The sequence below is a fragment of the Nelumbo nucifera genome, chromosome 2, assembly GCF_055504915.1.
Source record: "Nelumbo nucifera cultivar China Antique chromosome 2, China Antique-T2T, whole genome shotgun sequence".
Taxonomy (NCBI): Eukaryota; Viridiplantae; Streptophyta; class Magnoliopsida; order Proteales; family Nelumbonaceae; genus Nelumbo; species Nelumbo nucifera.
In genome coordinates, this window is record NC_142650.1 from 33081702 (window position 1) to 33107523 (window position 25822).

Genomic DNA, 25822 nt, shown 5'->3' on the forward strand with positions numbered 1-25822 from the left:
GGAAATTGTTTTATAGATTCTAAGGTGTTATTTTTCCATTTAAAAAAACAAGAAAATCAAAATCAACATATAGATAAATTATAGGGGTTTTTATAGTTCAATCCACCCCTAGGGTGGAGCTAAGATTTCTAGGAGTGGACTAAATCTTGCTCGTGGATTGATGCCAAGGATGCGGTTTAGGGGGGGGGCTAATAATAGACTAGGAGGGGGCTGTAATTTAGATTTTGAGGTGGATTGTAGTCCACTTATCCCTAAATTATAAACTTTAAGCCAAAGTTAAAAATAAAAAAATTGTAAAAATACTTGGTATATATGCAGGGTATCATGACCTAACGGGGTGGCTCAGCCAAAACCTGAATCCAACTGAAACCCGACTTAGGTCAAAAAATCAAAACCCTAACCCAACCCTAAACCAAATATACTTGACCTAATTCGACCCTATAACCCGATTAGGGCCGGATGAAGCCGGGTTTACCATTTAACCCGACCCATTCACATCCCTACAATTGACGCTGAGATGTGCCTATGGCTGATGTGATCTCAGCAGTCGATGCCTCTAAAGATGGAATTTTTAGTTGAAGATGTGGGGCAATATGGTAATACGGTTGAAAATTCGGAGTTCCATTTGCAACATCCGTTTCAACTTTCAAATAGTGTCGAAATGAAGCAAGATTCCAAACTCCTAGCCCCGAGCAAACCAGAACTCAGAAGACGATAAATTGTTTTTTTAATTCTCCGTTTGGTGCAGTCTCGTCTCGTTCCACTTCCTCCCGTGTTATAAATTAAAGAAATTTCAAAAAAAAAAAAAAAAAATTCAGGAGAGGAGATCGGAGACAAGGGAGAAGAGAGATTCTTTGGATCTAGATCTCCTTGACACTCTCTCAGCCCTAATTTCTTTGTCTTCCTCTCTCTGTAATGCCATGGCGAATCATCGATCCGTTGCGTTTCACTTCTGGATCTATTCTCTCCTTCTGCTCTTTGTCCAAGGAAATTGCTTCTACCTCCCTGGTGTTGCTCCAGAGGATTTCGAGAAGGTCAGTTTTCAGTTGATTAGATTCGTATGCTTCTCTTCCTGAATTAAGTTGACTGTATTTTTCTTTGATCTTTATTTTTTCCGTTTCCGGTTTTGTTCCTGGATCCGTGTTTTCTTGCCCTAGATCTATGTTGGGTTTATGGAGAATTTGATTTCTTATTCTTGTTATTCATGTAAGAGATGCTATACTACCGTTTGGAATTGGCGCTTCATAGCTTAGTTCACTGCGGTTGTTGTGTTTTTCGATGAATGTCGTGAAAGTTTTTTGATATTTATTGACTTGTTTTGAGTTCGAGATTATTGGGATGGCTTTACATTTTCGGTGTGTAATGGAGAGTAAGCTCGGGAAGCTTCTATAGAATTGACTATTTTCTAGCTTGTGAGGGATAATTTTGTTTTTTTGATAAATACTTGTGAGGGATAATTGCTGATTTGCATTCGTGCACTTCGTACGAGTGGGTAGATCTGCACTACATGAACCATTTGAGACTTTTCTCTAGAACTCATTGAACCTATGTTAGTTGAATCTCTTTCTCTCTCTCTCTCTCTCTCTTAACACGTGAAACTTAATTTTAGTGAAGTGAAAGTGTATGGCGATAATTGACCTAGACAAGGTTAGCAACTCGGGCAGAGGTGGTCGTGCTTCAAGTGTACAGGACGACCATTTGAATACTTGATGAGTTTCCACCAACATTTGATCTTTTGCAATGTCATTACTGAAGAGAGCAAGGAAATTTAATAATGAATCTTTCTTCTTAGGGTCACTCTATTAATGTGATGTTGTAGTGAGTCCAATTACAGTCTACATCATCAATGCTTCTATGTTGTATTTGTGGTTGGTCTGGCTGCCTGGATGATCAGATAAGAATTACCTCATTGTTTATGACACAATACTTTTCAGATTGATTTCTGAAATAACCATTATTGTATGATAATCCTGGTGAGCTTTTTTAAATTTTTATGTTGTTAGGCTCTTCAATGTTGAATTGGGAGATTGGGCCAAGCCAAATTCCAGTCTAAAGTACTAACTCCTTTCACCAGTTGAGATTCCAAAAACTGATATGATGGTGTGCTCACAAACTGGAATTATCTAGTCATCAGAAGGATGGCGATTAGCTTATGCTAATGTTCATGATCTGGGTCATTTGACAATTCAGATCAGAGAAAATGACAATGCCCTTCTATTTAAGTCTCCCAACATTCTGGGATTGATTTTAGTCAATGTTCATTCAAGCCTTCAGTTTTTTGGCTTTCGTAATTACATCAATGTGGAAGAAGCTAGTCCGCATTTAATGCCTATGAAACAATGCTAAAGAAATTTGAGATCACCATAAGTGGCTGTAAACTTTGCATCTTGTTCACCTTCTCCCTTGTTTAAAATTTACACTGGGATATCACATCATTTACATCTCCATGTTGTGTAAAATTTGAATCCTAAGAAGTGATGCAGAATTTTAATTCCTTTGCTCCATTCTCTCCCATATAGTGTTGGGACTACTGACCTATTATCTTGCTTCCTTCCAAACAAACACAGAAACTAAATTTTGAACTAAAGTGAACAAAGATTTTACACACATTTACCTCTTAAATATTTCACCTAGTGCAAGTGAAATTTGTGGTTAAAACAAACACAAACTAATTTAAAGGTTGAATCATATGACATACCCATTTTCTATATCTGTTTATAGATTAGCTAGCTTTGACCTTGGAGTTAACTTAAATGTAAAGTAACTATTTCCTACCACATATTCAATGCTAGTTAAGGGTAATGCCTAACGTTGGTCTTGGTAATCAGGGATTTTGGGAGTTGCCAAGTTGGGAGGGGTGGACCTTTGGTGTTTCTTTGCACAAAGTTGACCATCCTCCAAATTGATGTCACGTCCTCATACTTGTTAGTCCAAGTATCATTGCATCAAGCAAGGATCCTCATTCAATATAAGTTAAGGGTGCATTTATTTATTCATTTTTTTTGTTTGTTTTGTATGATATCCAATTAAAACAATATCACTAGTATAATGGTATTGCTTTAATTGATGAAACCAATGATTTAAAAGGCGTGCCTAGGCACAGGCGAGGCGCATTTTAGGGTAGGCGCCTCGCCTAGGTCCTAGGTGCAGTACTTTCAAAAGGCGCACGCCTGGTGTGCCTAGGCATGTGCTTGATGCTCCTTGTGCCATAGCCCAGGCATGCACCTTTTGAAAAATTTTCGCTTTTTTGCTTTTTTTGAACCTAGCGGTTGGGCTGGGGGAGGAGCCCCCGGACCCCTGATTGCGCCCCTTGAGGAAAGCCCAAACAAGTCCATGTTAGGGTCTTAAATTCTTAATTTCCACACAAAAAATAATGGTTTTATAATTTTAATTGCCTTTTAAGAAGATATTTTATTAAGATGAATGAATGGACAACATTAGCTAATAGGGGGTTCTACTCCGCTCCAATTCGCTCACTTCACTTGCTCACCGAAGCTTTGAGAACCCTCTATTTGCTAATGTTGTTCATTCATTAATCTTAATAAAATATCTTCTTAAAAGGCAATTAAAATTATAAAACCATTATCTTTTGTGTGAAAATTAAGAATTTAAGAATCTAACATGGATTTGTTTGGGCTTGCCTCAAGGGGCATGGCACAAAGGCGGCTTGTAGAATCAGGAATGTAATATGTTTTACATCACATTAGTTACTTGAATTAATGCAATTGAGGAAGAAAAGAGATTGTGGGTTTTACATGCTTGAAAATGTTTTATGTGTTTTATTCTATTTTTAAAGTTTCATTTGAATACACTTTACATGTTATGTTTATGCATTTTAATTTTAGAGAATAGGTTTTTTAAAACATTTACTTTAAAATTTAAGTTTATATTTTTTATTAATATTATGTTTAATATTTTTTTTTTTATTTTTTTGAATTTTTTGAATTTTTTTTATTTTTAGCATTTTTTTTGTATTTTTGTGCCTTGCTTCAAAAAGGCGCATGCCTTGCATTGCACCTTGCGCTTTTAAAACATTGGATGAAACTAATGAAGGATTAAGTGCAAAATTAAGCTTATGGACAAAATGCCTTACAAACAAGTGGTTTCAAAGTTGGGCTAAAAAAGAATATGTCATGTACATTTAATAGTAATGGGAGTGCAAAATAGGGTACTTAGGATTGGATAACCAAGAGATTACTCAATTTGACCATTGTTGGTACCTTGGTTCAATAATTCATAACAAGGAAGAGATTGAGGAGGTATTGCCCCTAGAAATTAGAATTATAGTAGGATGTGCAAAGTTGAGGGGTGTATCTGGAATTTTATGTGATAGGTAGGGGTGCAACTTGGGTGGGTTGGGTCAGGTTTAAGGTCAACCTAGGCCTAACCCTAAAGGTGCAGACCTTGGGCTTGGGTTTGGTCCAACCCGAGGTTAAGCCCGAGTTTATTAACATAAGCCCAATTTGAGCTTAATCCAACACAACTTGGGTTGGGCAGGGCTCAGGCTCGAGTTGGTCTGGGCCATGTTAGGTGGGCTTGGGCGGGTTTGAAAGAATTTATGTATATATTTTTATGGAGTCATCTTTTATTGGGCTTTATGGCCCAATTTAAGAGTAGAATTATATTTGTTAGTGGTGTTAGTGAAGGGGTATTTCGGTCTTTGTACCTGTTGAGAATGCTGATGTGTACTGTTATGTTAGTTTGAGTGCCTCTTACTTAAATAAGGGCACTTAAGTCTTTTTTAAATTAATAATATAATAATAGGTCTGGCCGAAACTAGGGGTGACTTTTCTCTAATTCGAACCAGACCTTTTCTCTCCTCCTTCCTCTTTCTTCCTTCTTCTTTCCTCTCCTACTTCTTACTGTTTACTTTACTTTTCAGTCAAAAAACAAAACAGAACTCTAGGGCAGGTCGAACTTCAACATGGTATCAGAGCAACATTAAACAAATCAGACTTGCTAGAATTCTGTTTTCTGCGCATTCGAACTAGGGTTTCTCTTGGGTTTCTCAACTGTGAGTTGGAGACTGGGAAAAGGGCTGAAAAGGAGTGATCACCCTCTTCCCTTGGAGGTTCCTATGCCTCCGGTTGTGTTGTTGGTGATTGGTTGTTGTGGTTTCTAAGCCCTAATTAGGGCTGGTACGTGTGGTGCAGTGGTGTTTCATTCCTTCGTGTGGTTGGCCTTCAGGCGATGAGGTAAAGGTTCATTTTTTATGCATATTTTCTGTTATGGAATACATGAGAGGTGTGGTACAGTTCGTATGATGGGTTTTCAGATTGCAGTATGCTAGGGTTTATGCTGGTTTGTGTGTGATTCGAAGGGTAGTAGTGTCTACTTAATGGTGAAACTTCCGGTAGCTGTGGATTAGGATTTGTGGTGTTACAAGTGCGGTTTTCAGCATTTATCATTGCTGAAATCAGTGTGCAGATTTCAGTGAGTAGGGTTTGTGGTGTTACAAGTGCGGTTTTCAGCATTTATTATTGCTGAAATCAGTGTGCACATTTCGGTGAAGTGTCTGTGTGTAGTGTGCAGTGTGTAGTGCTCAGAATTCAGTGATAAGGGAGTTCGACAATGGCAGATAACAGTGATAGTAAACCTAGTGTCATGATATCTACTGACTACCTGAATGTTCAAATGACCTCCATTAAACTGAATGGAGAGAATTATGTACCTTGGGCCAAGTCTGTAGAGGTTTTTTTGAAGGCGAAGAAGAAAGTAAAGCACATAAGAGAGGAGAAACCCCCTGCTAATTCTCAGGAGTATGAAGACTGGGAACAGGAAGATGCACAGATCATCACATGGTTGTGGAACAGTATGGAACCCAGAATCAGTGTGAACTTCATGTTTCTTGACACAGCCAAAGAGGTGTGGGATCATGCTAAGAAACTGTATTCCGGTCAGGATAATACCACTAGGGTATATCAACTGTATCAGGAATACTTCAATCTGCAACAGGGAAATCAGAGCCTTGAGGAGTACTATGCCAGTGTGAGAAATATCCGTAATGAGTTAAATGTCTATCATCCTCTCACTTCTGATGTCAAAGTTCAACATCAACAACGAGAGTAGCTTGATGTGACTCGGTTTCTAGTGGGGCTGAAGTCTGAGTATGAACCAGTACGAGCCCAGATACTAGGAGGATCTGCCCTTCCATCTTTAGAGGAGGTGTTTGCTCGTCTTTGAAGGGCTTCCATTGGATCTATGGACTCTAATGTCTCAGATAAATCAGCATTTGCAGTGTCGAGAGGTCGAGGTGGCAGAAGTGGGGCTCGAGGAGCCCAGCCTGGCCGGAGTGGTAGTGGTGGATCTACACATATCTGTGGTGGTGGTCGTACTGGAGGCAGAGATTCAGGGGGAGTTCATGGTAGAGGACGTGGCTCGGGTCCACGGAAGTGTACTCATTGTGGTTTGGATGGACATACTATTAACTACTGCTATGACTTACATGGTCCACCCTCGACGTGGGCCAATCATGCCATGACTAGTGACACCAGTTCCAGCTCTAGACAGGAGAACCGGTCAGCTGATCCGATGCCTTCTACTCCCTCAGATGGCCTAGGCAAGGAGATGGTGAGTGTTCCCCATGATGAGTATGAAAGGTTTGTTCAATCCAAGCATCCACACCCAACCCCTGGATTATTGACTCTGGAGCCTTCGATCACATGACGGGAACTCCAGGTGTGTTTTCATCTTTCACTCATTGCTCAACATCACAATCTGTTACCCTTGCTAATGGCTCCACATCATCTATCTGTAGTGTTGGTAATGTTGACCTAGACCCTGTATCCCTATCCTCTGTTTTATATGTACCTAAGCTTCCATTTAATCTTATGTCTGTTAGTAAGCTGACCAAGTCCCTTAATTGCTCCATCACATTTTACCCCTCTATGTGTGTTTTTCAGGATCTCAAGACGGGGATGAAGATTGGTGGAGGGCATGAAGCTGGTGGACTGTATTATCTTGATGGTCGTGGAAGAACGTCAACGACCCTTCAGTCATCCATTTCTCCTCTCCAGTGGCATTGTAGATTTGGTCATCCTTCGCTGAAAGTGTTGAGGTCCTTAGTCCCTTCATTGAGTCAACTTTCTGTTTTAGATTGTGAGTCATGTCAATTTGGGAAACACCATCGTGTTCTCTTTCGTTGTAGGGTCGATAACTGTGTGTCGAGTCTTTTTTCTTTAATTCATTCAGATGTTTGGGGTCCTTATAAAGTGATGTTATATAATGGATACAGATATTTTGTTATTTTTGTTGATGACTGTTCAAGAATGACGTGGCTCTATTTAATGAAAGAAAGAAGTGAATTATTTGCCATCTTCCAGAAATTTTATGTTGAACTTCGCAATCAATTTGGAGTTCACATCAAAATTTTCCGTTCTGATAATGGCCGTGGTTTGCTGTACAGGAGTGGCGGAAAACTGGAAGTAGAAGGATAGACCGATGCTGATTGGGCAGGTTCTATGTTTGATAGACGATCTACCACAGGCTATTGCACCTTTCTGGGGGGTAACCTAGTAACGTGGAAAAGTAAGAAGCAAACAGTTGTGGCAAGAAGCAGTGCAGAAGCAGAATATAGGGCCATGGCACATACTGCTTGTGAATTAGTGTGGCTAAGGAACTTTCTACAGGAGATAGGATATGACATCAGTACTCCAATGAAGCTCTATTGTGACAATCAGGCAGCGGTTCATATCTCTTCCAATTCGGTGTTTCATGAAAGGACCAAGCACATCGAAGTTGACTGTCATTTTGTGAGAGAGAAGGTGCTGAATGGAGTGATATAGACTGCATATGTTAGTACGGGAAACCAGTGGACAGATTTGTTTACAAAAGGTTTGAGTCGGGGGAGAGTGGACTACATATGTAACAAGCTGGGATTATATGATATATACTCACCAGCTTGAGGGGGAGTGTTAGTGGTGTTAGTGAAGGGGTATTTCGGTCTTTGTACCTATTGAGAATGCTGATGTGTACTGTTATGTTAGTTCGAGTGCCTCTTACTTAAATAAGGGCACTTAAGTCTTTTCCAATAAATTAATAATATAATAACAGGTCTGGCCGAAACTAGGGGTGACTTTTCTCTAATTCGAACCAGACCTTTTCTCTCCTCCTTCCTCTTTCTTCCTTCTTCTTTCCTCTCCTACTTCTTGCTGTTTACTTTACTTTTCAATCAACAAAACAAAACAGAACTCTAGGGCAGGTCGAACTTCAATAATATTTACCAATTTCATTTACAAATGTACATATACATACTTTATACATATACACATGTATACATAATTATAAAAAATATATTTTTATATAAATGTAATAAACATATTTATGTATTTTTTTTCAGACAAGCTTGGGTTGGTTTGGGCATTGGGTCCGGTTGGGCTATCCATAGTTTTAACCCAAGCCCAACCCAAGGTTAAGTCATCCCTGACTTTTCAGGCCCAGCCCGCAACCCAAAACCTTAGACCCAACCAAGGATTGAAACTTTCACAACATATTGGTTGATGCATATTGTATTGGTGGCTGGTGACCCACCGATACAACACCTTAAGTTGGGCTTCGGTGGTTGACCTGTTTTAGGGGGTAGGTAGGCCTTATATCACCCCCCCTCCTGAACAGGTTTGAAGACAAAAACTAAAAAAATAAAAATAAAAGTGCCCAAAGATGCAAGCTGATATACCCATGTAGAACCTTGGGCCCAACTCATGCGAAAACTCGGATTGGGTTGGGTTAGGCTCGGGTTGGACCTGCCCAAGTTGCACCCCTAGTGATAGGCAAATACTGCTTAGATTAAAAGGAAAATTCTAAAACATTTGTAAGGCCAGATATGTTGTATGGTGCAAAGTGTTGGGCAGCCAAGAACAAGATATCCAGAAAATGAGTGTGGATCAAATGCGTATCCTGAGATGGATGAATGGAAAAACAAGGAAAGATGGGGTCAGAAAGAAATCATTCATAGGAACCTAGAAGTATCTCCAATAGGTCATAAAATGAGAGAAAGTAAACCAAGATGGTTATGTCATATGCATAGAAGACAATCAACAGAACCCATAGGAAGAAGTAATTTCTTACAAGTTGAAGGGGCTAGAAGGGATAGAGATAGGCCCAAGAATCAAAATTTTGCAATGCATCATCCAGTATCAGTCCATACATATCGTATCGGTGACCTACCAGTATGGCACTTTGAGTTGGGTTTAGACCTGTTTCAGGGGGTAGTCAGGCCTTATACCGACCCCTCAAACAGGTTTGAAAAAAAAAATAAATAAATAAAAGCACCCAAAGATACAGACTGATACATCCCATCCGGTGTATCGAGTATCGACCTGTTTCAATATTTAAACCTTGGATAGGCCAAAACGGACATGGGTAGAAGTAATAAGAAATGATTTAAGAACCAAAAATTTAACAATGGATATGACATTAAACAGAATGGATTGGTGAAACAGGGTTCATGTAGCCAATCCCATATAGTTGGGATAAGGCTTGGATGATGATGATATTTCCAAGATACATGATTGTGATTCAATAGGCACAATGCTTAAAGTCATTTCTTTCTCTTGGATAAAATCTTCACCTGCCTCACTTAGTTGGGGAGTTATTATTTATATTTTTCAATGTAAGAAGTTGTTACTTTGGTCACATAACTGTAATGTTTCCATTTTTCAATGGTTCATTTTTATTTTGATGCTCTTTTTTTAATTTGTATTTTTCTTTTTGACTTTTGAGTGCAGGGGGATCTTCTGAAGGTTAAAGTGAACAAACTAACATCTACAAAGACACAGCTTCCTTTTTCATACTATTCTCTTCCTTACTGTCATCCAGGTCGCATAATTGACAGTGCAGAAAATCTTGGGGAAGTTCTTCGTGGTGATCGCATTGAAAACTCACCTTATGTGGTTTGTTAGACATCTTATGAACTCATTGCTTTGTTCTTTGTCTTTACTGATTGCATTGTTTTTTCAGTTTATGATCAAAGTGGTTTCTCTTGCAGTTTAAGATGAGGGAACCGCAGATGTGCAATGTTGTCTGTCGGGTAATACTTGATGCAAAAACAGCGAAGGAATTCAAGGAAAAGATAGAGGATGAATATCGGGTCAACATGTAACGCTCTATTCTTTTAAGGCCCTAAGTTCTATCATAGTTCCTTGACAATTTGCAATCCCTTAAATTTCAAGGCCTATCTTTTTGATGGATCTTTATTGTCTTTTGTAGGATTTTGGATAATCTTCCTCTGGTTGTTCCTTTACGAAGGTCTGATCAGGAATCTGTGACAATCTATCAACATGGCTTTCATGTTGGGCTCAAAGGGCAATATACTGGAGTAAATACCTATACCAATTGGCACAGAATATTGAAATTAGTGAAACGGTTATGTTAGTTTGTTTTCTTACTGTTATTTTCTCAATTAAATACAGAGCAAGGATGAAAAACATTTTATCCACAACCATTTGCAATTTACTGTCAAGTTTCACAAAGATCCATTAACAGACTCTGCAAGGATTGTGGGATTTGAGGTCAAACCATTTAGGTTGGTTCTTATGATGTGTCTTCTATCTTGGTTGGAAGCTCATTATACTGATCTTCTTCCCTCTTTCTGGTTATGCTCATGACTTAGTATCTGATTCTTTTGATAAAATCAACCAATCAAACAATTATTTTGGTGACTGCAGCGTTAAACACGAATATGAAGGTCAATGGAATGAGAAGACTCGGTTAACCACCTGTGACCCCCATGCAAAACGAACAGTTACCAACTCTGATTCTCCTCAAGAAGTTGATGAGAATAAGGAAATTATATTCACATACGATGTTGAATTTGAGGTGAGTTATGTACCACATATTAAAAGAAGACTTTTACTATTGGATTTTCAGTAGCATCTCTCTGAATGTATTTGTGTTCTGTTGGGTGGGGCGAGGGTGTGGGTATTGTTTTTTCCATTATTAATCATTTCTTCATCTGTTCCACATTGTAGGCAAGTGATGTGAAGTGGGCATACCGATGGGATACCTACCTCCTAATGGCTGATGACCAAATACACTGGTTCTCAATTGTTAATTCTTTGATGATTGTTCTTTTCCTATCGGGCATGGTTGCCATGATCATGCTGCGAACATTGTACCGTGACATATCCAAGTACAACCAGTTGGAGACCCAAGAAGAAGCCCAAGAAGAAACAGGATGGAAATTGGTTCATGGAGATGTTTTCAGACCACCGACAAACTCAGATCTACTCTGTGTCTATGTTGGGACAGGTGTACAATTTTTTGGGATGATACTTGTCACCATGATTTTTGCTGCTTTAGGGTTCCTCTCCCCCTCAAACAGGGGTGGGTTGATGACGGCCATGTTACTACTATGGGTTTTTATGGGTCTGTTTGCTGGTTATTCTTCTGCTCGTCTATACAAGATGTTTAAGGGAACTGAATGGAAGAAAAGCACTCTCAAAACTGCATTTATGTTCCCTGCAATTGTGTTTGCCATTTTCTTTGTCTTGAATGCTCTCATTTGGGGGCAAAAGTCATCAGGTGCAGTGCCATTCGGGACTATGTTTGCTCTTGTTTTCCTATGGTTTGGAATCTCAGTCCCACTTGTGTTTGTGGGTAGCTATGTTGGGTTCAAGAAGCCCGCTATTGAGGATCCAGTGAAGACAAACAAGATCCCAAGGCAAATTCCGGAGCAGGCCTGGTACATGCACTCAATCTTTTCAATTCTTATTGGAGGGATACTTCCATTTGGAGCTGTCTTCATCGAGCTCTTCTTCATACTCACATCAATCTGGTTGCAGCAGTTCTACTACATTTTCGGCTTTCTTTTTATTGTCTTCCTGATCCTCATTGTCACTTGTGCTGAGATTACAATCGTGCTCTGTTACTTCCAGCTCTGCAGTGAGGACTACTTGTGGTGGTGGAGGTCTTACTTGACATCAGGATCATCTGCTCTGTACCTCTTCCTCTATGCCACCTTTTACTTCTTTACAAAACTTGAGATCACGAAGCCAGTTTCTGGGGTGCTGTACTTTGGCTACATGCTCATTGTCTCGTATGCATTCTTTGTGCTGACTGGAACGATTGGTTTTTATGCTTGTTTCTGGTTTACAAGGCTCATATACTCTTCAGTGAAGATTGATTAACTGATGCAGTCAGACGGGGCTTCACCATTCTGTATGAAGAAGCCGAAATTATTCAAGGGGAGATTGCATATGAGCATGTGGGGATTCTCTTCTGACCGAGTTAGCATCTTAGATTCAGTTTTGCATATTAAAGGGCTCTTGATTATGTTGTCATAGCAATTGTTTTTCAATTTCTATTATAACTTCCTAGTTACTCTCCTGTTTACTCTCTTTCTTTCTTCATTCTTATCTGTAATTTTTCTTTTCCCTTGATGGGATGGGACCTACGAGGGAATGGTTAAGGCATTCCTACCAAACAATATGCATGTTTTAGAAATGATAAAAAAGATTCTTGTATTGCTACTGTAGAACTACTGCCCAGCTTCTGCTTATACCTTTACTCTGTCTCATTTCAAGTATTTTTTAGTTCTTTTTATGCACCTGAGTTTTGTTGCCACGCCCCTTTCATGTAATGTGAACTCTTAGCTCTTTTGGCACTATTAAATGAAGCAATACAACTTCCAAATGCACATCCGGCATGCATGAGATGATCAAAAGACAAATCCCAGTGAGTTCTGTATGTCCCATTTGTGGTGAAGAAACTGAAACAAAGCAACATTTATTCTTTTATCGTTCAGCAGCTCAGGTTGTCTGGTTTTGATCTGACTTGGAGTATTCTTTATTCTGCTTGTAGCTGAAGATCATAAGTACTACCGGATGAAGTTTTGGTTACAGATTGAAAAGAGGTTTCGTTGCCAGATATTTATTTCATATGGAAGTGTGCAATCTTGGGGTGTTAAGTGTTTGCCAATTTGTGTGGTTTTATTTATTTATTTTCTTATGGAAAATTCACTACAAGCCATCATCTTGGCAGCAATGATTTTGTTCACCAGCCATTTTATAGCTGTCAAGGCTTGGATTAGCTGAATTTGATAGCTGTTTTACTGGTTATGGCATTTTGCGAATGGGATGGTTGGCTGTGGGTTGAGTACCAATCCACCCGTATTGACCCACTAACCCATTTGTCACCCATGTCAGTGTGTCAAAGAGGGTCACAACCCACCCTGACCCTGACCCATCCTAACTCACCCATGTAGCCCTCTAATTGACACCATAAATCACCATTTTAACCCTCTAATTCAATTATTCAAATTAGATCCTTTTTTCGCCAAGCATATGACTATATTTAAACTACAAAAAGCGAAAAACATAAAAAATCAACCTTTTTAAAATGAAAATAAATGCATAAAGAACACAATAAATGGCAAAAGAATATATATTTCTCGTAAAACATCAGAAAGTGCAGAAAAAAACTTAGAAAATAATAACAAATTTAAATAAAAGTATAAAATAGAAATTGTAAAAAACATAGAAAATTAAAGAAAATACAAAAAATTGCACCAAAGTATAAAAATTGCAGGAAATGCAAAAAAAAAAAAAATTACAGAAAAATGTCAAATTGTAGAAAATGCACAAATTGATAGAAATTACTATAAACATATGAATGATAAAAAATTCTGAAAATATATTTTTCAGACAAAAAATAAACAATTGCAGAATAGTAAATAAAACAATAAAAATTCAAAATTTTATATATTTCAAGTAAAAACAATAATCATAGGAAAAAGATAACCCAGGCCCGAGTATTTCAACCTTGTTAGGCTTCAAAAAAGAAAAAAAAAAAAAAAGTTGGGCCAATCTAACTCAGGCCCGAGTATTTCAACCCAAGCACAGCCCAAAGTTAACCCAACACAACTTGGACTACGCTTAGATTTAGTTGGGCCAGAGCAGGTTGGTCCAGTTTGGAAAGTTGTACTTTTAATGAATTTTGCCATTCTCTATCAGGCTTTATAGCCCAATTTAGGAAAAGAATTTATCTATATATACTATTATAACAAGTGCAAATGAACCACATACCTATTGCCCTTTCAAACTTCTATTTACAATGATTCAATTTGTAGGGGCCACCCGTTAAGTGGTTGAGAATAATCAGATGTGTAGCTCTTAGCCTTTTTGATATTTAGAAAAAGCCATAGGGCAAATAAACTTTGGTTAATGTACTTTTTCAATAAGATGGTTAGTCAAATATATTTTTGTAAGTTGATCGGTTTTTTCACAGAGGTACTTTTCTTAACTTGAAATTCTGAATAATGGTGAACAGTCAAATTATCATATTGATCTTTTTTTAGTTGGAAGGAAGTTAAACAAGGAATCCAGATACATCTATGATCTATATATTCTTGATTAGTTACCCTGGAACAAAACAAATAAAATGTCCTCCTTCAAACAGCCACATCTATGATCTATCTAGCCTTTAAGTTCTTGTTGTTGCTATTATTCTAAAATTGTCGGATGCCTTTTTGCTAGCAGATCAAATATATATGTTCAAATGCGACTAATAAATTGCCTTTTTGGTGCATGTCATAAAAGTTAAAATTTGATTATATAATGTTAGCTTATATATATAAAATATATTTACCTTTAAATTGCTCACTATATATTTTTGTTCAAATAATATGCATAAAATTTATGTTTTTACTTGTTTGTGCATGAGTCTGAGGTTATATCAATTGCATACATTTTATAAACAACTAATATATTCTAGGGTTCACCTGATAGTATAAAAATATAAGATATATACATGTCAAATAGTAGCTTGCATCATCTTTGTGCAAGTGAAAAGACATATTTTTGCTTAAAAAAGCATTTTTAGTGAGAAAGAAGTTTTTCTTTTTTTCTAATAAGCATCATTTTCAATGAACATGTCCTTCCCATCCTTTATCTCACCTTGGCTTGCCCTGATTTTTTTTTATTTTACCCTTGCAATGCAAGATTGGTATGTTGTTATGTCAAGTAGGATTGGGCTAACTCAAACTGACCAACCCAATCCATCGAGAGTTCGGATCTGCTACCCACATGCTACCTATAAGACATATTACAGCCACACATTGGGAGCATCTTCCCATGAATGATGACATACGAGTATGAGAGGTGTTTGCGATGCGCAACTATAGTGTCCTGTGGGTTGCAAATCCTAACTCATCCATTTGATATCCCTAGTAAGTGGTACTCCCACTAGTAAAGGCAGCAATTTGGGTTGGTTGGGTTGAATTCAGAATTTGTTAAATTTTGAAATTTTGAATAGGACTGAATTTTAATACAGCCCCATGTAATTGAAGTTTTTCAATTTGGGCAACCCAACTTGAACCCCTTCCTATTGGAGGAAGTTCAGAGGAGTTTTTTTTTTTCTTTCTTAAGGAGTCTTTGGTTTGTGGTTGTGTTCTGTTACTTCTGTATGCTACTTGTATGCTATTGCTTTATTGAACACAACTTATTATAATTTTCTCAACCAGGAAATGTAAGCATGTCATGGCAGTTATTTCGTGTGCCTCACACATCAATATGGCTCCAGTCATGATGTCTCTATTTGATGATGATTGTATGATCAATGCTCACATGAATCATACATCAATGCCCATATATCATGGTTCAAATTAAAAATAAACTATGAACAGAACAGTCTCAAAAATGGTTATTTTCAGAAAAAGATTGATCTGATACCAGAACCATACCACCCTTTTATTAGAACCACAAACAGAAAACCACCTAAAATTTGTCCATACTTGCCTCCTTAAAACAAATTGTAGACCTATATGTCTATGCCCAAACTCTTGGTCAGCCAAAAATTTGCTCTTTTAATGGAACCATGTCCACTGTCTTACCAACATAATTTAGGCGACAAAAGGAAAAAAAATAAATGGTGGTTCTAAGCCCATCAGCCCATTAAATATGGCCCATCATCTGGTATATCTAGATTCTAGACCCAAATACTTCCAAACATCAAAAGCAAGTGGATGGCTGAATAGCTATTGACAAATGAAAAGAAAAAGGAAAGAGCAATTCCTGAGCCAAGGCTGCAAGGATAATAAAACTAAATAAAATAATATTCAAAAAAGAAGTCAGCATGTAGCAAGCGTACATGAACCATGAATGGGACAGACCGACCATTCTGTGGGTCCCCACCAAAAGGGCTCATCTATGTCAGAATTCAATACCGGGTTTTGCCGAACCATCATATTCTCAATAATCCAAACTTACCAGATTTTGAGGATTGGGATTTTTAGAGTATTTGCATGAAATCCCGCAATCAAGATTTTATGCCAAAATAATACAGCTCGACTTTTTCAAGCCTTCAACCTAATTTCATTACAGAATCAATTTCCAAATTCCCATGTCCACACTGACACAAAATCTATACCAACACCCTTAATCAAGCTATTCCATTTTCACTCACCATTTCTGACAAGTGATAGGTCCCACCATTTATTCTGATGCTGCTCGGTTGAGATGGGGAATATTGCCCCAAGTGTTTAGTTTCCGAGGAAAACCCTTCCTCGATCATGTGGGTGTTTTGGCACTATAGCGTTTCACAATTTACGATTGTTTTTGATTTATAAGTATTTTGATTTGTTTTTTTTTTTCCTTTTTAAAAAACATAAAAAAATTGTATTTGATATAGATACAAGCTGATTAAGCGTTTAAAGTGGAGATCACATTTCCGCCCCACAGTACATTCCCGTCATGTATTGAGAGCATTTCTTGATGATGATATCATCTGTTTTTGTACTATCATCAGGAGATGTTCCCAATACACGGCGGGGATGTGCTGTGGGGTAGAGATGTAAACTCTTTAAAATGGTTGAACTTATTATTATAATATACTTATAAAGTTATAATGATAATTGATGAAGAAAGATTTGGCCCGACCTCGTAACCACTCAACACGTGGCAAAGGCAACAGTTCGGCACAATAGCTCGCCAAGACGTGAGCTCCGAAAGGAGGAACCAGCGGTCCGAACTCCCTATAAAGAGCCCGAATTTCCCGCAAGGAGCTCGAGCTCTCCCTTAGGCCCCGAGCCTTACAAACACAAAGGGCAACAACCCGAACTGGCCTGCCCCATGGCAGTTCGGGCCATACCTCTATCCGAACTCAAGACCACCGCGCACACCACTCCAGCACTTCGCCTCCAGGACGCCGAACTAGACAAACCACACTGTACTTGACACCGAAGGAGTCCGTATCCAGGGGCGGCGCACCTGACTGACTTGGGATCTGACGCTTGACATCCGCACTTCAACGGCCACCTGCCACTGCCACCTGCCACCGCCATCTCCAGTTACAGAGACGGCTTCGACAAAAGGAGCAGTGGCGGTTCTGCCCCAACAGAGGTGATGACACCCAAACTGGCAGAAGCACGGAAGTAATCATACCCGACCTGACAGAAGCTTAGGAGTGAGTGCGCGAGGTGGTTATAAAAGGCTCTCTACCCCCCCAAGAACAAGGTATGTGAACTTTGCGCCATTTGGTTTTATCTTGCCTTTGAGAGAATACTAACTTGAGCTTCGGAGCAATCTCACCGGGTTCCTCCCCGGAGACTCCCCACTTTCTTCTCCGTTTCAGGCCCCCTGTTGCTCCAGTCAGAGGCAAGGTCGTTGACAGCTAGGATCGGTCGGATTGCGCACCATCAATTGGCGCCGTCTGTGGGAAACGCTTCTAAAAGCCTCCCTCTAAAACTCTTAGAACCTCTTTTTTCCAAAAACCCCAGCACTCATGGCTTCTTCCAGCAATGCCAGACGTGACACGGAGATGAACACCACCGGGGAACAACTTCAAGTCCCCGTGGTGTGCATCGGACAGTTCACCATCCCCCTTCCGGTGGATGGGATCCCCAACCTGAATGCGCCACAAGCAGTGGCGCCCATAAACCTTTCTGCCATGAACGTCCCCTTTCCTCTCCTTGTCGAAACAACCTTTACTGAACCAACTGCTGTCCCCCTGGCGACCAGCCAGAACCAGTTGGACGACCTGATGCAATGCATGCAGGCAATGCAAGCTCAAATGCAACAATTCCAGCAACATCAACTCCAGCAGCACCAAGTACTGCACCACATCTCCCAGTATCACTATCAGTAGAAGTTCCCCCAACTGCTTCTAAACCAACCACTGCTTCCACCTCGGCACCCTGCTCCAAAGCCGGTTAAGCCCTCCCCTCAGGGTGGACGCCGTCACCGAGGAGAGGCCTCCCAACCTCAGAAACCCCACAAGAGTCAGGTCTCATCCCCGGGCCGAGGGGAAAGAAAGATCACCCCCACTTCGCAGCTCGCTGGCGGGTCAGGCACCTCGCCCGCCAAGTCAGTATCTCTACACTCCAAGTCTGAGCTCCCGTTGACAGAGAATCGATTAAGCGTCCTGGCGGTGGACTACCAACAGCCCGGGCCCATCGAGCTCGGCAACACAGAGGCCAGCAACGCCAACACCAGGCCCACTCAGCAACGAAGGCACCGACGAAGTTTCCGAACTGCCACCCGTGTCCTGCCCGAGCTTAGAGGTAAAGAAGAGACGAGCTTGGACGAGGTAAAAGCTGCCCCAATTCTCTCAGTTCCTTCCCCCCTCGCATCAGAACTCTCGCAGTTCCCATGCCTAGAGACTTCAAGCTCCCGCCTTTGGACAAGTATGACGGGTCCTTCGACCCCAAAGACCACGTCGATGCTTTCTAGTCCCAAATGCACCTAGCTAGGGCTAGTGAATCGTGCATGTGCGTGGCCTTCACCACCACCTTCAGGGGGTGGCCCGCACTTGGTACAGGAACCTGGCCCTCGGGTCGATAAGAAGCTGGACCTAGTTCGTGCAGGTCTTCACCACACACTTTGTCACTAGCAAACGATGCTCCAGAACCGAGGAAAGCATCTTTGGAGTAGTCCAGAGGGAAGGAGAGTCCATCCGGGGCTACATCAAGCGATTCAATGACGCGTGCTTGTAGATACCGCGATTGGACCCCGCGGTGCAGCTCGCGGCGGCCAAGAGAGGAGTAACCCACAAGGAGTTCAAATGGCACATGGTAGCTAACCAGCCCACAACCGTGGTCGAATTCCTCAAGCTCGCGGATAAGTTCATGAGAACGGAGGAAGAGATCAACCAAAGAACCGAAAGCGGGATCGAGAAAAGAAAGAGGGAAGGTGAGCCCTCCAATCCAGTCGACAAAAGAAAAAAACTGGCCCGAGAGCCGAAGCCGAGCCAGCCGTTCCGAGCTCCCTTAGCAGTTCGGACGGACTACACACCGTTAAACACGAGGCGGACCGAGATCTTGATGACGATCAAAGACACCCCATATGTAAAATGGCCACATCGCCTAAAGGGGAACCCAAACGAGAGAAATAAAAACTTGTACTGTAGTTTCCATAGAGATCACGGTCATAGTACCGAACAGTGTAATAATCTCCGGGACGAGATAGAGGGACTCATCCGTCGCGGATACTTGAGAAATTTTGTACAGCATAATAATAATAATAACAATAAGGCAGGTCGACAAGGGAAGCACGAAAAGGATGCCCTCGAATCCAACAGCATGCCAACCGAACCATTGCAACGACAGCCTCCGGAAGAGAGGCCAGTTCGGGGAACCATCCATGTGATAGTGGGAGGTTCGGTGGTAGCAGGGTGTACTTCGGCAGTGGCCTGGATGTTAGTTCGCGAAGCAACCCGAGAAGAACAGAACCCTCCAAAGAGGCCGAAGATTGAAGAACCGATCTTCTTCACGGAAGACGATGTGCGAGGGGTCCACTACCCCCACGATGACGCACTTGTCATAAAACTAAGGATCAACGACTTCGAGGTCAGGCGCGTACTTGTGGATTCGGGCAGCTCGACAGACATCCTCTTCAAGTTAGCATTTGACCAGCTACAATTGTAGAGAAGCGAGCTGAAGCCCATGAACATTCCTCTGGTGGGCTTCAGCGGAGAGGAAGTCAGGACCCTCGGGAAAATAACAGTACCTGTGGAAGTTGGCACATGGCCTTGTGCGGTCAGACTCAACCACGATTTCCTGGTGGTCGCGACCCCCTCCCCATACAATGCTATAATAGGGCGGCCAATTATGCATATTCTGCGGGCAATGGTCTCCACCTACTATTTGGCAATGAAATTCCCTACTGACTTCGGTGTGGGGGTAGTGTGGGGCGACCAGCTTGAGTCCCGCAAGTGTTATGTTGCCGCCCTGAAGGGAAAAACCAAGGCGGCCGACGACCTTGAACTGGAGCGGCCTACAGAGCAAGGCGAGGAATGAGCTTCGCCCACAGAGGAAACGGTTGCAATCCCGACTTTGGCTACAGACCTAGCTCGCACGCTACAGATCGGTGCTTCCGTCAAGGAACCTCTACGAACCGAACTGGTGAGTTTTTTACTTCAAAATTAGATATTTTTGCATGGTCCGTGACCGATATGCCCGGTATTGACCCCAGCCTTATAACTCACAAACTTAATACTGACCCTGTAGTCAAACCCATTAGATAGAAGAAACACAACTTAGCCCCAGAGCGTTGGAGGGCGGTCGACGAGGAGGTCGAAAAGCTCCTTGCAGCAGACTTCATAAGGGAAGTTCATTACCCGAGCTGGGTAGCCAACCCAGTGCTGGTGAAAAAGGCAAACGGCAAGTGGCGCATGTGCGTTGACTACACCGACCTGAACCGAACTTGCCCGAAAGATTGCTTCCCCCTCCCCAGGATTGACCGCCTAGTGGATGTGACCTCGAGACATGAGTTGCTAAGCTTCTTGGATGCCTACTCGGGCTACAACCAAATCAGGATGGACCAGTCCGATGAGGAAAAAACCAGCTTCATAATTGAGTTCGGCCTGTATTGCTACAAGGTCATGCCCTTCGGATTGAAAAATGCTGGGGCGACCTTCCAAAGACTTGTAAATAAGCTGTTTCGGCCCTTAATTGGCACAGAAATAGAATGTTATGTAGACGACATGGTCGTCAAGACGCAGTTTTCACAGGAGTTAATACAAGACTTAGATTCTGTCTTCCAAATTCTACGTCAATTTAGCATGAAACTGGATCCAAACAAATGTGTCTTCGGTGTCACCTCGGGTAAGTTCCTAGGGTTCATCGTCAACCGGCACGGTATTGAGGCCAACCCGGACAAGATAAAGGCCATCCTAGATATGAGACCACCTAGAAAAGTAAAAGAGGTTCAGAGGCTAAACGGCCCATAGCCGCTCTGAGCCGCTTCATGTCCAAATCAACAGACTGCTGCCTGCCTTTCTTCAAAGCAATCAAAGGCAAAGGGTTCGAATGGACCCGAGACTGCCAACTCGCGTTTGACGAGCTAAAAAACTACCTCACTAGTGTGCCGATCTTAGCCCGGCCCGAGGAGGGCGAGGTCTTGGAATTGTACCTCTCGGCAAGCGACGAGGTGGTCAGTTCGGTACTAATAAAAGAAGTAGATCGGGTCCAACGACCCATCTATTATGTTAGTAAAAATTTGTAGGGAGCAGAGACAAGGTACCCACAGATAGAAAAGCTAGCATACGCACTGGTAATAGCAGCTCGGAAACTCCGCCCATATTTCCAAGCTCACACTGTCATCGTCTTGACTGACAAACCTCTGAGACAAGTCTTACTCAAGCTCGAGGTTTCCGGTCAGCTGACGAAGTGGGCCATCAAACTCAGCGAGTACGACCTCCAGTATAAGCCACAAACTTCTATCAAGGCCCAAGCCTTAGCAGATTTTATCGTCGAGTGCACGTTCAGCCTCGAAGTCCCCAGGCCGGTTGAGCCCGAGATCCCCAATTTGGGTGAGCACGGAGCTCCCAAGCCAATAGAGTCTGAACCCTGTGAAGTAGCAGCTAGTGTGGCATCTCTCGCGGTTAGGACAAACGCGAACTGGGATGAGGAGCCCTGGATCCTTCACGTAGATGGCTCCTCGAACCAGTAGGGCAGTGGGGCTGGAATAGTACTACGCGGCCCAGGTGGCACGAAATTGGAATACGCACTACGCTTTGAGTTCGCAGCATCCAACAATGAGGCGGAGTATGAGGCACTGATAGCCGGACTGAACCTAGCACAAAAAGTAAGGGCAAAACACATAGTTATCTGCAGCGATTCCCAGCTTGTAGTCAACCAGGTTACGAGCGAATACGAAGTACGCGAGCTGACTATGATCGCCTACTTGGCAAAAGTAAAGGAGGCTCTGCTCAACTTCTAGTCACACTTCATCAGGCAAATACCAAGGTCAGAGAACACTGAGGCCGACGTCCTATCCCGGTTAGCCAGTACGAATCACAACACCATGAGAACCGTGTACATAGAGGACTTACCTCGGCCTAGCATTCTCGGTGGGGCAGAGGAGGTCGCTCCCGTCCTTGAAGCAGAGCCGAGCTGGATCGACCCACTCGCGAGCTTCTTGCTAGATGGAACCCTCCCTGCGGACCGCAATGCAGCCAAGAGGGTGCAGCGCCAGACAACCAAATACGTCATAATAGACGAACGGCTGTATCAACGGTCCTACACGCTGCCCTACCTGTGCTACTTGCGACCTACCGAAGCTGAGCTCGTACTCCGCGACACTCATGAAGGTCTGTGCGGCGGACACTTGGGAGGCAGAGCCCTCGCTCAAAAGGCATTTTGACAAGGGTACTACTGGCCAACGATGAAGGCAGAGGCCGTCGAGCTCGTTAGAAAATGCGACAAGTGTCAGAAGCATGCCAATATCCACCATCAGCCTGTTGCCGACCTCAAGTACCTCACCAATCCATGGCCCTTTGTGCAATGGGGCATCGACCTCCTAGGGCCATTTCCGCTAGCAACAGGTGGGAGGAAGTTCCTAGTGGTGGTGGTAGATTACTTCACAAAGTGGATAGAAGTTGAACCTCTGGAAACAGTTACAGCTCGAAACATACAGAACTTCTTTTGGAAGAACATAGTATGTCGCTTCGGGCTACCTCGGGTACTAATCTCCGACAACGGCAAGCAGTTCGAGGATATCAAGTTCCAAGATATGGGAATTCGTCAGAACTTCACATCGGTCGCACACCCGCAAGCAAACGGTCAGACAGAAGTAATGAACAGAGCCATCCTCCGCGGACTGAAAGCACGACTAGACCGAGCTAAAGGGTTGTGGGCGGACGAGCTACCAAGTGTTCTAATGGCTTACCGAACTACGAAAAAAACCGCCACGGGAGAGACTCCCTTTAACCTCACCTACGGCACTAAAGCGGTAATCCCGGAGGAGATCGAAATACCTACACTGCGACTAGAAGCATATGACGATCAGACAAACGGAGACGAGTTACATACCAACCTCGACCTACTGGACGAGGTAAGAGACCTCGCGCACATCCGGACAGTAGCATACCAGCAAAAAGTAGCTCGGTACTACCATGCCAGAGTAAAGAAGCAGAGCTTCCGCGTTGGCGACCTGGTTCTCCGTAAGATCATGGTACCCGAACCCGGCGTGGGCAAACTTGGACCAAATTGGGAAGGGCCCTACAAAGTAAATAGAGCGCTCGGGGGGCATACGAGCTTGAAACCTTAGAGGGCAAACAAGTACCCTGAGCGTGGAACATCGTCAACTTAAGGCAATACTACCTATAGACCACCAAGCGAAGTGGACAAAATCGCTACCAGAGCCTAAGGGCTAGGATGCCGAGCTAACGAAGAAACCTCGGCATAGGCAAGCAAAGGAAAAAAGTGTCAACCAAAGGCTCAGGCAAAGTGGTGACAACGAACTAATAGGGACATCGACATCTCAGAGACTAAGTATTAACACCAAAACAGGCCGCGCGAGTGCAGTAACCCGGGCAAGAAACAGATCGGGCATATGGTCAGTTCGGCAAATACGGTCAGATCGGGAGAAAGAACAACCAACACTTAACCAAAAGAAAGTCATTCCATTTCAAAATAAGGGAGTGTACATTTCAAAAAAAAAAAATACATATCAAGCTCACAGGCCCGGAGGTACTTATTCTTCATCAGAAGACACATCAACGACACCCGAAGGTCCCGCCTCGCCCTCAGAATCCGTCTCACCATCAGCGGCGTCGGCCATCTCCTGAGTAATGCGCGAAGTGGATATCGCACTAATATCAATCTCGGGGTATGTATTCCGGATCATCCACCGGCTTAGTTTAAAGCCCTTTTTGTACGAGTCCACCATCAGGTCATCAAAGTGCGGCGAGGCGATGTATTCATCAACGGCCTTCTTCTTGGCGTCCTCAATGCCTTGAGAAAAGATCTATGTCCTCTCCCTGATATCCTCCTGAAGGTATTCAACCTGATGCTGCAAATCCAGCCAGAGGTCCGCCATATGCTTCACCACAACTCCCATGGCCTCGGCATCTCTCTGAGACCTCGCCTGCCTGGCTTGTGTAGCGCGAGCAGCCACCTCAGCAGCTCAGGAAGTCGCCTCGGCAGCACGGAAAGCCTCTTCGGCAGCTCGCGCCTACCTCGAGCTCCTTTCCACTTGGGCCACCAAGGCATGGATAGAAGAATTCACCTACCAAAAGGGAAGAACAAAATGATCAAAAGAACGACAGCAAGAAGGATAAAAACAAAGAGCCCGACAAGAAATCTGACTTAACACCATGGCATGAGTGACAGCACGACAAGTTACCTGGTTCAAAGGAAGCTCGAACCATGCCGCGACCTCCTCAGGATAGATGGCCTCCCTACTCTTCTGCGAGCCTGAGGGCCCAGCTCGCGTGTAAGCGGACTCGGAGTATGCAGGAGCCCCCGTGTAAGTAGCCTCGGCATAAGGGGCCCCTGCTGCTTCATGAACTAGAGGGGCCATCTCGGGCTCCCTGGGCGGATCCATAGACGGGTAGTCTGGTACCTCGGGCTCCGTGTCTCGAGGTAGCTTGGCACGAGTTCGTTTGGCGACTCGCTTCCTCCTCTTCATGTCGTGAAACAAGTGCCCACCACGAGTCCTCTCTAGGTCCATCACACCTGCAAAATGAGCTCGGCATCAGAAAAAAACGAAAGAGCAGGGCAAAACAAAAGACAAACCTCTGAGTAAGGAACCTACCCTAACTCAGACCGACCTCAATAAGCTTGGCCTCCAACAGATTATGATGGCATTTCAGCCCAAGCCATGCCCATTGCCGGAGGCCCTTCGCCGTCTCCTTATCAAGCGTAACACCGGCGTCAGGGGCGGCCATCCCCCACCCGGTTTGAAACGGCCACCCCAATACACTTCGCACCCTGAAGTAGTCCCGCTTCCACGCCGGGACCTTGTTGGGAAGTTCATGTAAAAGCTTAAAACCTGGGCGAGGAGACAGGTAATACGCCCGCCTACGCCCGGGAAAGGAACCCGCTTGCTTCTTAAGCATTAAAATGGAAGAGAAGATCTCCAGGTCTAAAGGCAAGCCTTGTTCGCAAAATAGGGAGATTGTCCCCACCAAGTTACGAATGGAGTTCAGGTTAAGCTGGCCGACAGTAATGCCGAAGTGGTTCATGACCTCGACAAGGAGGGGGTGGAAAGGCAGGCGCAACCCTGCAGCGAGCTGCTCCCGAAATATCACGATCTCATCAGGACCGTGTTCCCAAGGGAAACTGCCCGAAGGTATGAAGTAGGCGTACCCCCCAGGCAAGTTGAACTGAGTAATAAGGGATTGAAGCCCCTCAGGCGTCAGGGTCGAGGGCCCAAACTTGTCTAACGTCCGACCTCGACGAGAGGTGGACGCCAAACTACCTGAGGCAACTCGGCCTACGGGTTCGAACTCTTCCTCGAGCTCTACCTCCGGTTCGCTAGGACCGTCGGGGGATGCAACTCGGTTCGTAGAACCTACATCTGACCCCCTTGAAGAACTGTCTGAGCTATCCGAGCTAGACATCGGGAGGAGAAGGTGGATTCCAGGAAAGTACTCACCCGAAAAAAGG

The 25822-nt window shown here is 43.1% G+C and overlaps 1 protein-coding gene across 1 annotated transcript; it reads left to right on the plus strand.

The window, feature by feature from the left end:
* Positions 1-627: 627 nt before the first annotated feature.
* Positions 628-12475, plus strand: LOC104603272 (transmembrane 9 superfamily member 10-like). Its single transcript, XM_010267267.3, has 7 exons — positions 628-1034; positions 9726-9890; positions 9986-10095; positions 10207-10315; positions 10410-10522; positions 10665-10815; positions 10968-12475. The coding sequence occupies exons 1-7, from the start codon at positions 921-923 to the stop codon at positions 12123-12125; spliced, it is 1920 nt and encodes a 639-aa protein (XP_010265569.2). The 5' UTR covers positions 628-920; the 3' UTR covers positions 12126-12475.
* Positions 12476-25822: the final 13347 nt, after the last annotated feature.

Coding starts and splice junctions, on each gene's coding strand:
- LOC104603272 (XM_010267267.3), top strand. CDS start 921: ATGGCGAATCATCGATCCGTTGCGTTTCACTTCTGGATCTATTCTCTC. Junction 10,316..10,409: donor TCAAAGGGCAATATACTGGA/GTAAATACCTAT, acceptor AATTAAATACAG/AGCAAGGATGAAAAACATTT. Junction 10,523..10,664: donor TTTGAGGTCAAACCATTTAG/GTTGGTTCTTAT, acceptor TGGTGACTGCAG/CGTTAAACACGAATATGAAG.